Here is a 16,297-nt window from a genome sequence, read left to right as displayed (position 1 = left end):
CGCACACACACGCACGCACGCACGCGCACACACTCTCTCTCTCTCCCTCCCTCTCTCTCTCTTTCTCTTTCGTTCTTTCTCTCCCTCTTTCTTTCCCCTTTCTCTTCAACAGACAATCTCTCACTTCCGGCAACTCCCTTCCCTCGTCATCATTCTGTACGTGCTTTCTACATCGTCCTCGTCTCCGTCGTCGTTCACATTCACGCAACCACACACACGCGCATACATACATACATACATACATACATACATACATACATACATACATACATACATACATACATACATACATACATACTACACACACACACACACACACACACACACACACACACACACACACACACACACACACACACACACATACATACATACACACACACATACACACACGCACGCGCACACACACGCACGCATACACACACACACACGCTCTTACCGCCAACTATCCCTCTCTCTCTTTCTATCTTTATTCATTCGCCAATACACCTTCGTGACTCTTCGCCTTTAAATCCTTGAAACGACTTATTACTTCTCTTTACAACGAAAGACCGCTTATTTGCCGTCCTTCTCTTTTTCTTTGTTCTCGTCAACTTCCTTGTCCTTCTCTACTTCCTTCTCCTCCTTGTCTGCCTTTTCCTTGTCACCCTCTTTCTCCTCCTTGGATTCTTTAGACTCCTTCGCCTCCTCCTTGCCCTCCTTCTCCTCCTGTTTCTCGGGCTTCGGCAGATGCGTGTTCATGTCCAGGCTGGAGCATATCTCGTCCCAATCCGGGAAACATCGTTCTTTAACGCGCGAGCAATGTCCGACCAAGTTGGGACAGTTCTCGACCATGTAGTCTCGCAGGCTGTACGGCGTGTCTTTGTCGATGTACAGGATTTGAGCGAGATGTGCAAATGCAACTACGTCCATCTGCACAAACCCAAAAGATCGCCAAAAGGTTATACAGATTGCTAAAATTGTAATATATAATCTATGTTTTCTATCAATCTTTTACGTTGAACATAATTTTTTCCGAATCAACATTAATAATATTAAGTAATATTAAGATAAATGAGATTAAAAGTGATATATTTTTATCATATTTATATTATTAACATCTCAGATCGATTGTGATTAATATCCGAACGTTTCGGCGCACAGTCACAGCTGAGATAATTAAATTTAAAAATTAAGAATTTGTATTATATTCATAACATTTTTGACCGATTATTGGCGTTCTTTATATTTATATTTTCATCTATTTATTCTTTCCTGAAGTTCTCTTTATTTTAAAACTAATTAATTTTTAATCGACTGGAACTCGAAAATTATCAAAGTTGAGTCGATAATTGTTGTAATTATTTGCTCAGTCCGATGTACAATCTCTGAGATAACTGAAAACACAAAGCTTTTTCGCACGACGCCCAGCGAGAACGCCGTTTCGCCGCAGGCAGCACTGGTTTCACCGATATTATCTTCGGCATCAAATTACAAGTAACTGAAGCTATTATTTACACAGCGGACCAAGTACCACGTTAGAACGTACTACAGTGGTGCATAACTCAAGAACTCTTGACCGCTATAGGCAACATGTTAACGGATTTGATGATACTTACGGAAGTTGGCTCGTCCCCAAAGAAGAAGGGCTTGTCAGCAAGCGTGTCCGAGAGCACCTTAAGATCGGTGCAGCCGAATTGGGACACTTCCTCCGGACTGTGCACGCCCATTCCCTGAGCCTTCACTTTCCTCGCACCCTGCAACCAATCCAACTACCATCTCACTACAAATGATCACAATATTTTATTCTACAATTACGCTTCCTTATCGCGATACTACCTCTAGCTAGCACATTCATAGCACATTTATAGCTACAAGCGCAATTTGTGCACTCTGCACGAATACTATGAATGATTCTGGAGATAGCATAAAATAAATATTGTGATAACGTGTAAGTAGCGAAACTTGGTCGAAGTAAAATTTGGACAAGAATAACACTTTGGAGATCGTACTAGTTTCAATAAATATTTTTAGAATCTCTGTATATCGTTTCAATAAACTTGTATTTCATAGTCATCACTATATTCCATATTATTAATATTTAGATGAAAATCTCGACCAGAACTCAACTAAAAGAGCTTTAAGATGATAGCTGATAAGACTAGTTACCAATACTGGGAAAAATTATGTAATGACGAAACTACAATCAGTATTTACATGAATGCAATCTAACATAATGTCAGTGATACATGCATAGCTAAAAAATGCATAGAAAACCGTGAACATACGAAACATCGTGCGGTCTCGACAAAATCAATGAAAGAAGGTCGAGGGAAGATTATTTTTGCATACAGCATGACCTTAGTTTGCATAACGATGGAAATAATGTGGAATATAATTATGAAAATATGTAAATAAGTTATATGAAAACATGGATGCAAATAAATTATTAGAATTGAATGAGAAGTCGTGAAACATGGAATTATCATTCAAGTGATTTCTATCTAACGTCCAAGTTGTATGCTAGGTCACACCGAAATCACGGCGAACGGCAAGCGAAACTTACCTTGCGTCCGAACGTGAGCTTGAAGAAGAAATTCAGAATAGCGTTCGGGATACGTGATCCCAAGGCGAGTTGCAGATTGACCTTGTAACCCTTCAACACCTGATCCAAGTTCTTCGTGCGCCAGCACGCGACAACCCAAACGAGGTGATTCTCGATCATGGATATCATGGCATGAGAGACGCTTCGCTGCTCGGACGTGAGACCGGCGTCCAAGTCCTTGCCAAATTTCTGGCTCAGCTCTCGTAGGATGATGGTACTGTCCGCGATTTCCTCGCCATTCAGCTCGACGAACGGCAGCTGACCCTTCTTGGAGCGGAATTTCATCTTGTGATCAACATTCTGGAAACAACCGAATAAGTTAGTTTATTGCCAAAGCGACAATACAATAACAAAATATGTTATGCTTTAATAAAAATATATATTATATTATTAATTTATAACATTTATATATAATAATAGATTTATTATATTATATACATAATATAATATACAATAAAATTATATTGCAATAGCAATAACTGAATGTCAAACAGTATATCTAGAATATACTGAAATAGTTTTATGCAATCTAACGTAAAATAAAAATACATATTTTGACACATCATTTTTTACTCGTTTGTTCAATTTCGCAGTTTCTATTAAATCGCAACGCGCAAGATTCTGCCTTTAATTTGAATAACTCGCAACAAAATCGCGGTGAGATTTTCTCTTTCAAGCAGTCTAATAAAATCATTCCAGATTAATCGATAATAATCGACTGTAACTATTATTCCGTATTCTACAGTGGAATATCGTGAAACGCTCTATTGCGATAATAAATAATATTGCACAGAGATGGATAGGTATACCTACACTCTCGCGAAGCACATGCTCTATTTATAGACGTATGTACCGCGTTAAACGCATAAGTGGGATATCGTGGCTTTCACAGGTGAATCAGCTTATTACATGTAATAACTGCGAACGTTTCACGCGTGGTATACAGGATGTCCATGAATCATCATTTGACTGACAAAAATTCTTTAACGTATTTTTTCTTAATGATAATTTAATTATTATTAGGTACAAATATTCATTAATAATATTCAATTAGATTTACATTAAGTTTCTATTAAAATAAATAATCTTTCTAGAATTAACTGGAAAACAAGATTTTATATCAAGTATTAATACAATTAAAATTTAATTTGTTAATTCTGATTTATAGATCAGATTAATACTTTTGCACTTTTCATGAGAAATATTTTCCTAATTGATTAATAAATTCTTATTGGTATAAAATCGATTTTAAATACGTTACTCTACTATTACCAAGAAGGAGAAATTGCATTGTCCGAGAAATTTTTACTTACTTAATTTTATTATATGATTTAAAATATAGCGAATATATATATAAAAATAAAATAGATTTTATCCTAATATTACTGCTGCTTCATGCTAATTAAAGAAAAATTAAATTTAAATGCTATTTTCACAAATATACTTTCCACACAATTTCGTCACGACAGTATAGTATAATTAATTACGTAAAACGTCACATTAACAGTAATTACACAAAGTGTCGTTTTATCATCAGATTAGTGCCAGTGTCGTTAAACCTGCTAGGTGAGATCTGCGTAATACTTGGACAGTGTGCCTTCTCGCTCGTGCAATTTGCCACGTGGAGCAAGCACTTTATGCTCGTAAAATAAGAAGGATAACATCTCCAGTCAAAGTCAAGTGAGAAGAACAGATAGTAGTACAATGACGTCTCGCCCCGAAAAGCTGCTCGCCGCCGTACCGGAATGGAAATGAAACGGAACAGTAAATCGCACGGAAATTCGTAAAGGCACGCGAGAGGGAAAACGGAGAAAAGGATTAAGAGACGCGTGTGAGTCGGGTGCGCGGCGGGAGCCGTGTCGGGTGTATGAAAAAAAAGGAAAAAAAAAAGGAAAAAAAAGGAAAGAAAAGGAAAACGAGAGGAGGACCGTAATGCTGCGTGAAATTTTAGCCGTGCTAGAGAAAGCGGCGTTATATGCGCCGCACGCGGATCTGCACGGGTCCGTCGACACGAGGAGGAGGCAACGTATGTAAAGCAGAGATCCATTGCTCTAGTTTTAACCCCTTCGGTCGGGCACACGGCGGCGAGATCGATGAGGGCTGGTATATAGACGCTCATAATATGCGTTTGTCAGCTGTACGGGGGCCGACCGAATGTACTTGCAACGGTAAGCGTGAGTTATCCGAATGAGTCATCCTTTTACCGAGTTTCTCGTTTCCCTTGATTGATCGATAGCTTCTTTTTTTTTTTTAATTTTTTTAATTTTTGTCGATTCACTCTCGAGCGATTATTGATTTATGAGCGAAAATATCGCGACATGAAATCTTTCAACTCTATCCAAGGAACACACTAATAAAAGTTAACAAAAAATCAAAATGACTATTTTGATTCTTAACGTCATTAAATAATAAAATTTTGTAACCAAGAATCATTTTGACCTTCATGTCAGAATAGTTTTTGAATCATTTTGACTTTCTCTGACTTGGTGTGTTCCTTGGGTAATTGCGAAGGAAACATGCATCAAGATTGACGCCCATGGTCCTGATTTCACGGCTCTCGTTATTTAGTCAAGCCGATTTTAATCTACAACGTCGATAAAACGAAAAGCAGGGTGGGGTTCGCAGGGCGAACGTTGCTCCGCGGCTCGCCCTCATTCCGACACATTTACGTCCCTATTACGTCATGTTTGTTATTTATCCGCTACATGCTTGATTCTGATTATTTATCCGTTACATGTTTGATAACGATAATAACGAAGGCGAGATCGGGGCGGAGTCGGATGCGCTGAACGTCCATTGCCCTCGATATAAAATGCATCGGCATCCCTATTACGTCATGTTGTTATTTACCGGATTTTCTCGCGTTTTTCGAGAGGACAGGTCGATCGATTCCGGCTGGTAATGACGACGAGGAAAGAAAACTTCGCAATATGTACTCTTCCCGATATAATACAACCCTATTGTATCATGTTTATGGAAATTTCTTTTATAAAGCCATTATTTAAATTTTTATGGTGTTTTCAAAGCGCTATTATGCATTATTTCAATATTATTGATTTGTTATTAGAAAGAATCTTCTAAACTTTTTAACGAAGCTAATGCCCCTATCTGTGACACGCTTATTATATCGTGTTCATGGAAATTTCTTTTATAAAGCTTATTTAAATTTTTATGGCGTTTTCAAAGCGTAATTATGCATTATCTCAATATTATTGATTTGTTATTAGAAAGGCTCTTTTAAATTTTTTATTAATAAATAAGATCCACTAATGAAATTAAGGCTCCTATTCTGTAACTCTTAACGACAATAACAATATCAATATATTATCATTGCGCAGCTTTTATTAAGAGTTACAATTTCCATAACATATAATAATATGAATGTATTATATGGAGAAGAGAGTCGAGAAGAGAGTAAGCCTAGAGATCTTATCGTTATCTTCGATAATTTTCGAGGAGGGAGTTTTAGATAAGAGCCACCCTACATAATCTATTGAAATCGTCTACAAGGGTCAGCCCCCGAGAAGAACTCTTCCAATCTCCGTCCTGATACACCGAAACAACGCGTCCCCATTACATCCCGAGAAAGTACGTACTTCGCGGCTTCGATTCCAATTCATGAGAACGTTAACGAGAAGAGTGAATCCACGGGGCGGGGTCGCCTGAAATGCTCGTTCGTTCGCTCGCTCGCTCGCTCGCTCGCTCACTCGCGCGCGCGGAGGAGCCGAAAGAAGTGGATGGAGGGTGGCTAGCCGGATCGGTGCAGGCGCAAGGGAGGAGCGCGCGAACGGAGGACGATGAACTCGCGCGGCGGCAGGCAGCTTCCGTCGCCTGGCAACGTCCCCACTTGGCATCCCCCTCCTCCTACCGGGTACAGCGTCGAAACATTGGCGCACATGCACGTACACAAACCCACTGCATCGTACACTGCAGCGTGTAATGTGCTAGTACATGCCGCATATATATGTATATGCATTGCACCATGCGCTTGTGTGTGTGTGTGTGTGTGTGTGTGTGTGATGATTTTCTCTTTCTCCCTCCTTCACTCAACACCCCTCCCCTCCGCTCTCTATGTCTCTCTCTCTCTCTCTCCCCCCCCCTCTCACTCCTCGCAGCGCGCTCTTTCTTGTCCTCGTCATCGTAGTCACCCTCGCTGATCGTAGTCGTGGCCGCCGTCGTTTGCGCTGATATTGATCGCGCGGGATGATGCCGTGAACCGCCGCCGACGCCGCCGACGTCGCCGTTTGCGCGATGTAAGAGCGCGCGTATGCATCGCGCCAAAAAACCAGTCTCGATCGCGGAACAAGGTAACAGTCCCTGTTAAAGGGAGATGAGGAAAAGAGACAGAGAGAGAGAGAGAGAGAGAGAGAGAGAGAGAGGGGGGGGGAGGGGGAAAGACAGAGAAAGAAGAGAGACGTCTCTGTATGCGGCACAGATGTGTCCAGGGTCAAAGTTCGGAACGCTATCGATTAGACTGGACCGTTTACGTTAGGTCCAGGTAAAGCAAGGGCGTTTGAACTGGTGTAGCATCGATCGCTTTTGATTACGTTCTATTTAGAGCAGAAGCTACGAGTCTCTTTATTTAGGCTGTCTCAGAAAATTTGCGGAGCACGCGGTCGTTCAAATTATGATATTAAAATCGGACGAGTCGCGAGTAGTTGTTATTTTTCTATCGTCGCAATTAACCCTGCACACTTATTTAAGCACCTTAGAGCGACACGCATGGATTATTTACGTTTGACCCGATTTTGAGGCTCTTAAAATGCTCGAAAAATTCTGTAAAAAATCAAACATGTTCTTTAAAGTCTCTACTAAATTATTCTGCTAAGTAGACGTCGAAACAAGAGTTTGGAAAAGTTCTAAAAATTACACAGGTATATGAGAAATAAGAACTGTTAAAAGTGGCATGGACATGAATGATCCATGTGTGCCGTTGGAGGATTAAGAATCAGACGGTTAGTCATAACGCGAAGTATATAGTTTTAAATATTTCTTATTATTTTTTGAATATGTATGTTTACGATCTTTGATCTTACGAACTGTTACTATCAAAACAAACTGAGACATTTAAATAACATACATAATTAATAAAAAAAGAATAAAAATAAAATAATATGACGAAGTATAAAATACTCCCTCGAAATCTGTTTCCTTAATTCATTTTATAATTATACACTCAAAACGGAAATTATATAAAAAGTAAATCTTATTAATCACAACGTAAGCAGTTACTCGTTTTATGATACTAAGAAATAATATATATAAATACAGCTTTAATATATAAATATTTAATATATATATAAGGAGTTCTAAAATTCACAATAAATATTTTAGAAACATATTATTTATAACATATTAGGACGAAATTTAATAAACTTCCCATTTAAAAGCTATCTTAGTATTAGATTTTCCGTCTCTCTTAAAATGTTAATAAATATTAAAGAATCTGTCTTTAAAACACTTATCGTCGTTTGGAGCACTCTGTATATGAATACATACTAAGTATTTCCTAAGTCTCGAGTTATTAAAACTCGTCGCATGACATTTTCTGAAATCGAGTATTCTTAACAGAAATCCTTAAGAGGATATTCCAAAGAGAAATTTCTATATATATCCGATAATTCTGAATACTTCACCGAGAAGTACACATGCAAATCAGCTTGGTCTATGCCACGCGACAATTCGCCGCGTCGCGCAATCTAAGCATATATCCGATCCCTCATTCATCCTAATGGACCAGAAGCATACTGTTTCCACGCCGCGTTGCGTCGGTCGATGCGTTCCAGCGCGACGGATGTCGCCGGAAGATTTGCATGTGTATGCCATAGACGTGCGTCGCGTGGCACAGTATAATTGGCTACTTGCAGTGATGCCCGCCGTTGCACGCGCACAGGCAAGCGCACACACGATAAAGTACCGATTTCACGAAATACGCGCATATATACGATTTACATCGTACATTTCCACGCGAGAAACGCCAACCTATCGGCGTAGTTTCGACATCGAATTCTTCGTCTCCGCGCGATAGAAAATTCCTTTCTTCTTCCTTTCATCGCACGTCGCACCCCTCACTCGACCCTAATTCTTTTGTCATTAATTGTCAAGAGTTAAAGAGATTTTAATTCGACGATTGACTTCGTTGAACGCGCGATATTGAAATTGAAAGTAAGGAGGAGACGAAAGAAAGTCGCGACTCATTCGAATTTAACAGCTGAGAAGAAATTGATTGTCAATTTATTAAAGTACGAATCGTTCTGGAAACGCGCTTCGTTTTGATATAGCGACTGCAACGAGAAGATTCATTCTGCTTCGCCAAAAATTATTCGTACTCGCAAAAAATGACGTTTTCAAGATATTGTAATAATAAAGTACAGAAAAAAGGATTTTGATAAAGTATTTAAAAATTTAGAACAAATTTGAAAATAATTTTAAGTCGTAATCACAATATTACTTTTCAATCAGTTAGAGCAAAGCAATCGGTGAGTGCTTTGCTCTGAAAAGTAATGCTTTGGTTGAAAAGTAATCGCTAATAACATCGTTAATAACACTCACGCAATCGTTAATGTGATTACGGCTTTAAATCATCAAAATAATTACATTGGAATCTCAAGCAAGATAAGTAATGCTGTAAAAAATTTTGATATTCTAACAATCAGTTCGAGCATCCTCCATAATTATTTTGATGACCCAACAAAATTATTTTCAGATCTATATCTACTCTCTAAAACCTTCAGAGTGAATCTCACTCTATAGAGTATGAAATCTCACTCTTAAAGATTGAAAATTGAGCCACTCTTTTTCAAAACAAGCTCAATTTTCACTCTTTAGAGTGAAATTTCACAATAATAAATATAAAGAGTAACTAAATCTTTAAATATACTCCAGGAAAATCGTCCTTTTTGTGAGGGATTCAACACGTTCGCTATATTCGTGAATCACAAACGACATATGTCGCGGGTATATGCGCGTGACGCACGAACGTCGAAAGTGTTAAGGCAATTTTAACTGGCAGTAGGAGATAAAAAAAAGACGAGTTAAGCATGCATAGTATCGCTTGGCGTGTCGTAGTATCACGTCGCTTGGATCAAGTAGATTGCTAGCTCAGCTAACTCAGCAGATAATCCTTGGCTTCATATTAATATCCGCGCGCGCGCGCGCGCGTTCCTCTTTTATATCTTTTCTAAGAGTCCAAATCAGCAGTTATTTTAGCAACACAAATAATGATGTCTTTCATGTATATTTTCAGTCGTTTTTTTACGGTAAAGAAAAAAATCATCTGAGAAAGTTGCGTTAAACTTTAATGCAACTTTTTCAGATGATTTTTTCTTCGTCGTAAAAACGATCGATTTTCGATAGTACGATATCTGGTTGAACATTACATTTACATACAATTAAATCGTAGATCGAAATAGGAAAGATCGAATCTCTTTGGATGCTGAATGCGCACGCGTGCGCGATCAATAGGCGCCAACGAATGCGAAGTTGCATTCTTGTTTCAGTAATCAGTCAAATTGGGAGAAACACCACGCCTTGCATTCACGGATGGTGAATTATCACGACATTTAACCCGTTATTTCCTCGAGCGTGACACCGTAAAGTCGCACAATGGGGCCCATTCACGTCGCGTAAATTATCTTACGAAACACGATAACCGCGTCGATATCCTCGCAACAAATAGCTTCGAATAGCTCGTCCGAGACTGAGAACTTAACGCTGCCCAGTTTCGAAAACAGAATTGTATAACAAGAACAAATTTACGTTGCTTCTCCATTTTTTTGCAAAACGAACTCTACAACTCTCTGTATAATTTTGAAGAGACGCGAAGATTCATAAATAATCCATCAATAAACTGAAAACTAGCCATAAATATAATTAATTATAAAACAATTAATCTTCAAAAATATTTCTAACGTATTATAAAAAATATATATATATCTTTCTAAATAATTTCAAATGTGTTAATACGGTGTTTATAATTAGACTATAAATTTTCAAAAGAGATTGCTGCTATTTAAAAACCGTAAGTAATTATCTCCAATTATTCGCAGTACTATTAAACTCGTATACCATAAATCTATATTCTATCACGTTTTAAAATCTGAAGTATCTTCCACATCCCAGATAATTTCATAGATATTTACCGTACATTTGTATTCTGCTTCTCACGAGTTATTTTTCTGTATTTAATTAAACCGTAAGCACAGATAAGAATTTTAAAACTTCGATTATTCCGTACAATAATAATCTACAAAGTGATATGCAAATCGAGTCATTGCACCAGCTTCTTTATTATACGACATCATTGCCGTCGTTATACGACTAACTGCGATTGCAGCATCTCAATGTATCGTCAACAAAACTAACTGCATATTAAGTAAAGGTATAGATAAAGAGAGGGAAAGAAAAAAAGAAAGAGTATGTGTTTTGCGGGAGAGAGAAAGAGAGATGCGCGAGAAGCGCAAGCAACCTCGGTACATTCGGGGACGCGCGCAGATCAACGAAGCGTCGTCTATTTTTCTATGGAGTGCAATGAACCCCCGCCGTCCGCCTCGCCATTCCGCCGGGCCCAGCGTGACGAAATGAATTCTCGCGGTCGAGGAATGTCAAGCAGACCGGGGGAGAGGGGGAAGAGAAAGATGAAAGAGAAACTACCGCGAAGTCGAAGTTAACCCTTCCTCCCTCTTTGCCGCGGTATTTCTCGACACGGCGTCGATAAGATAAGCCGTAATGAGGTTCAATTGGAAGATTAATTAATTAAAACCCACACGGCGAAGGAGTTAAATTGGACGATATTGCGGACGGTATGCAGGCACTGCACTGTTAGATATCAAAGGAGCAATGGCAATCCATTCCTTGAGTTAAATAGTTTATTATTTTTAACTTTCACGTGTGTCTCGAAAATGTAAATCAATCCATTTCCATGGTTGGTTTCAAAGTAAACATCGTCCAAATTAACATATGCATATTTAGAAAACAATGAACTAAATCTGAATCAAATTTAATAGATACATTTTGTTGAATTAAACTGTTTAACTCGATATTTTTAGTCAAATTAACGATATATTGAGTAATGACAGTGGCGATCTATATAGAAACAATTAAAAATAACTCAAATCGAATATAATTTGAAATTAGGAATTTAACAGTGTAAGTTGCTGTTGCTGCTGCTGCAGCTACTGGACCGGGTGATCAGAGGAGAATGAGAAAACGCGGACTCGGGCGTGTACGAGATGGGCGGTCTAGTCCGCTCTGACGCGCGCGCGGGATGAAGGCGAGCGAGAAGAGAGAAGAGAGAAAAAGAGAGACGAGGGCGCGCGAGGGATTTACAGCTGCCGGGATGCGGAGACCCGTAATTATGTTGCGGTCGGCCGCGGCGCGCGGCGTTGACGAACGTGAGGCGTTTCTCGGCGCGACATCAAGCTCGCGACTCCGGAACGCTTCGTTGCACGACGCTTCCTCGCCTCCTTCCTGACGACGCGCCGAATATGTTTTTAACACTTTATATTTTTATATCTTTGACACACTCATTGACGGATCTAGAAATTTATCAAGGGGAGCCATTGGTTCGCCACAAGCAAAATTTTTTTAAGTCAAATATGAAAAAATAGAATATTAAATTATTTAAATCATTACATTGAAAAAGTATTATTAAATGATTCATAAAACGTTTATTTAAAATTATATTAACGTAAAAGAAGAATAATGTAATGGAATCTATGTTGTATATTTAGAGTTTCTCTTAAATTAAGAAATATTTTTGGAACATCAAAATTATGATTAAACATTTCAGAAATATTAAAAATATATATTTTTTGTTATAAATATTTTTAAAAGAGACTTTAGGGAGAAGACAATAAGGAGGTCTCCCCCTTCTCCATGGATCCGTCCTAGTAAGCACTTCCAAATACGGAATTTGTTAAATATTAAGTGATCTAAATTTCTGATGAGCCGTGTAGATTCGCGATATTTTCCTGACATGAATTTTACACGAGAAAATATTCTACTCGCTTACGAAACGAAATGTTGCTCGTTAACATTGTCAGGACCATAATAATATTCCGTATTCATTTATAGAACTTATTTCAGCAGAGATACATTTTAAATTAAATTTTAATTAAACTCGATAATAACACACCTCCATTATTTTGAAATTCGAATATAAATTATTTAAAAAATGATTTTTTAAATTTGTATGATACCGTTTCCATTTATAATATTTCATTGTTCTCGAACGTGAATTTACTTCGCATTGAAGATAAAAAGAGTAGAATTAATAAGGAAGAAATGTAACGTTCACACCGTAAAAATTTGTCACTTATCGAATCGTAGCCAAAAACTCGAGACATAAATTCTTGCTGTTAAAATGCCCGAGAAAGTATCTCATCGTATACTCTCAATATAAATTATACGATTCTGAGAAGATTAATAAATTATATTTCCGAGACTCTCTCATTTGACACTTTTTTTCGTAAGAATTTTTATCGATAGATTTTTTCCTAGAATACGAGACCGCGATACGGCGTGACAAGTCGTATTAAATAATTACGGCGGATCGAGCTCTCTCGGAAAGTACGAGGCGCGCGAGTGGACGCGCGGCGCGTTACGATTCCGCTCTGTAACGAGGAGAGAAGAGAGAGGAAGACAATCCCATTTCCAGAGCGGGCAATCTTGTCACCGACTAATGGAATGTAATAGAACGCTTGCCAGTCACCGCCTTGCCCTCTTGCCGTCCTTCTCGTTCCCGTCGCGTCTTCTCCCCTGCCCGTTTCGCTCGCCTCCTCGTGCCTCCGACGCATCCGCAGACTTTCCTCTTTGTCCACGCGCTTTGTTCGCGTTGCGAGAGATACGCGCGCGATCGCGCGCAGGCTTCAGAGAGATGGAGAAAGGGGGAAAGAGAGAGCTTGAGTGAGGCCTTTCGTCGCTATTTTAAGAGATGCGCTCCCGCCCCCGCACTTATTTCCGCCGCTTTTATTTCTATATATGCCGTCGTACTTGAAATTAGACAGCTGGCGTGCCGTAAAAAAAATCTCGCGGCGCAAGCAGATCAACTCCACGCGTCGAACCGCTGCCTCGTATCTTATACGCATCTCACGACAACGGTAATTTAAATATGCCGATGTTGTAGTCATAAACTAGCTGCTCGGACATGACTCTAGCTACTTAAAAATCTTTAGTTATGAAAATAAGTCTCCCCTGCTGTATTTTTTCAAAAGGAAAAAGGGAAAAATGTGATCAGCATCAATGCGCCCCTTGCCCTAAAGCGAACGACGAGGTTCACGAAACGTTAGCATTAACAATGGATCCCGACACGGTGATAACCCGTAAATTCTTTGGCATTTCTGAAGAAAATACCCGTAAAAGCTTCAAAAGTATTATCTGAAAATATGGTTCTTGAGTTTTATTTGAAAATACTGAGAATGCATTTAATATTTATACTGCTAAAATTATGTTATATTACAAGCCTTATTATGATTCAAAACAGTCTTGTTAAGTCAACACAATATTTAATACAATAAATATTATTTGTTTCGTGAAATATTGTTGTGTGTGTGTGTGTGTGTGTGTGCGCGCGCGCGCGCGTGTGTGTGAATTAACAAAATTATTTTAAATTAAAATAATGCTCTGTTAAATTAATATATTATACATATTTTTTTACGTATAAAATTTTAAAATCTACTTTAATTGTAAAAGATATACCTACGTAATCTAATTTAATATAGAAATATATTCACGTGTGTATTTATAAACTTTTTGGCTTTTTTCTCATTCCTTCTCTTTTTTTCTCATTGTATTTGTGATTTGCTGACAGTAACATTGCGGTAAGATTGAAACTTGATAAAAATAACCGGTTGTAAACGAGAACCGAAAAACGAGTAATCATAAATAACTATCGAATGTCATAAACCTAAAAACAAAAACTAAAAAATAACGAATCAGCGACAAATGATAACTATGACGTCATCCGAAAATGCTGCGCTCGAAATTTTGACATATCTTGTAATGTACACTATATCTCATCTTTCACAGCTATGAAAGACGACAATTTAATTAGCTTGCATGTGGACTTCGGAGAATGAAACACGAGCAGCGAAAAAGACGAAATTTAATACGTACACTGAGAAAAAAAATTTGTTCAACTAACTGAACACATTTAGTTGTTGTGTTGTGTTTGCAGATTTGGTTAATTCAACAAATTTTATTTAATTGAATTTAACCTTAGTCTGCTTAACAAGCTGTTCAATGTTAAACAGACTACGGTTAAATTCGATTAAATAAAATTTGTTGAATTAACCAAATCTGCAAACAACTAAATGTGTTTAGTTAGTTGAACAAATTTTTTTTCTCAGTAACACGAAAAAAATTTTTCTTTCTTCATAATATTTTAAATCGTATCACTGGTAAATATTTATACGTATCAACAATTATATTTTTTTGCTGCGTAATTAATATACCTTGATATTAAATTACTAAAATACACTTGACGTTTCATTTTTATTAAATCAGAGTTTAAAGGTCAGTCTTTCAGTCAAGTTTGTGAAAGTTAAGGTAACTCCGGTATATACGCCGCACCTATCAAAAACTTAATTTATTAAAAATTACTATGTTTAAAGTAAACGAACTACATCAGTAAAAATTTTGTAATGTCTACTACTATGAAAAAAATATTAGAAATCCGAAATACCACTTTGATCAAAAAATTCCCGGAATTCATTCAGAAAATTCAAAATACAAGTTTTTTATTCATCAAAAGTGATATTGTCCCCTTCAAAGTACTCCCCATCGACTGCAACGCACTTATGCCAGCGCTTGATCCAGCTCTCAAAACATTTCTGGAACTCTATTGTCGGTATAGCCATCAGAGCCGTCTTCGATTTTTCCATTACCTCCTTTCGGCTGTTAAAACGCATTCCCCGTAGTGATTTTTTGACTCGATCGAACAGAAAAAAATCGCAGGGAGCCATATCGGGTGAATTCGATGTCTGTTGGATGGTATTCGTTTCGTTCTTGGTCAAAAATTCACGGATAATGATGGCACTGTGCGACGGTGCGTTATCATGGTGCAAAATCCACGAGTTGTTTGCCCACAAATCCTTTCTTTTTTGGCGAATTGCTTCACGCAAACGTCTCATAACGCCCAAATAATACACCTTATTAACCTTCTGGCAAAAATTCGTGATGTACAATACCGTTGTAATCCATGAAAACCGTGAGCATCACTTTCTTTTTCGACTGAAAACGACGTGGTTTTTTTGGTCTTGGCTCACTTGGAGCTCTCCATTCACTGATGTCTGAATTGCGTATCGTACTCATAAACCCACGTCTCGTCTCCAGTAATGATGCGTTTGATGAATGTTAGGTCGGATTCAGCCTTGGAAATCATGTCTTTGGCAATGTCAACGCGGTCCCTTTTTTGCATGAAATTCAGTTCCTTCGGGACCAACTTTGCAGCAACACGGCGCAAACCCAAATCATTAACTACAATGTCCTGAACGGATCCATAAGCAATGTTTAAGTCCTTTGCCAGCTCTCTGATAGTTAATTCGCGGTTATTGATCAACATTTTTCTCACTTTATTGATGTTTTCGTCGGTTTTCGATGTCGACGGCTTGCCACTGCGTTCATCATCCTCGACGGATTCACAACCACTTCTGAAGCGTTCATGCCACTCGTAAACGATTGTTTTCTTTAGAGCATCACTGCCGAAACAGTTTC

General features: G+C 38.1%; 1 protein-coding gene across 2 annotated transcripts in view; it reads right to left on the bottom strand.

Moving 5' to 3' along the window:
- Positions 1 to 468: 468 nt before the first annotated feature.
- The window catches only part of fax (failed axon connections), a 37,231-nt gene continuing 21,402 nt past the window's right edge, over positions 469 to 16,297 (bottom strand). Inside the window, exons 2-4 of one of the 2 annotated variants that reach the window (XM_018447481.1) lie at positions 2,546 to 2,884; positions 1,599 to 1,751; positions 469 to 912 (exon numbers count right to left, since the gene is read on the bottom strand). In XM_018447481.1, coding sequence (XP_018302983.1) covers positions 556 to 912; positions 1,599 to 1,751; positions 2,546 to 2,884 — 849 coding nt within the window. In that variant the 3' untranslated portion in view covers positions 469 to 555. The remainder of the gene's footprint in view (positions 913 to 1,598; positions 1,752 to 2,545; positions 2,885 to 16,297) is intronic. The other variant, XM_018447482.1, reaches the window with a different exon arrangement.

Source organism: Mycetomoellerius zeteki, unplaced genomic scaffold (assembly GCF_001594055.1).
Source record: "Mycetomoellerius zeteki isolate Tzet28-1 unplaced genomic scaffold, Tzet1.0 scaffold202, whole genome shotgun sequence".
In the NCBI taxonomy this organism is placed as follows: domain Eukaryota; kingdom Metazoa; phylum Arthropoda; class Insecta; order Hymenoptera; family Formicidae; genus Mycetomoellerius; species Mycetomoellerius zeteki.
The sequence above is the reverse complement of the archived record's forward strand: the minus strand, read 5'-3'. Positions and strand labels throughout refer to the sequence as shown.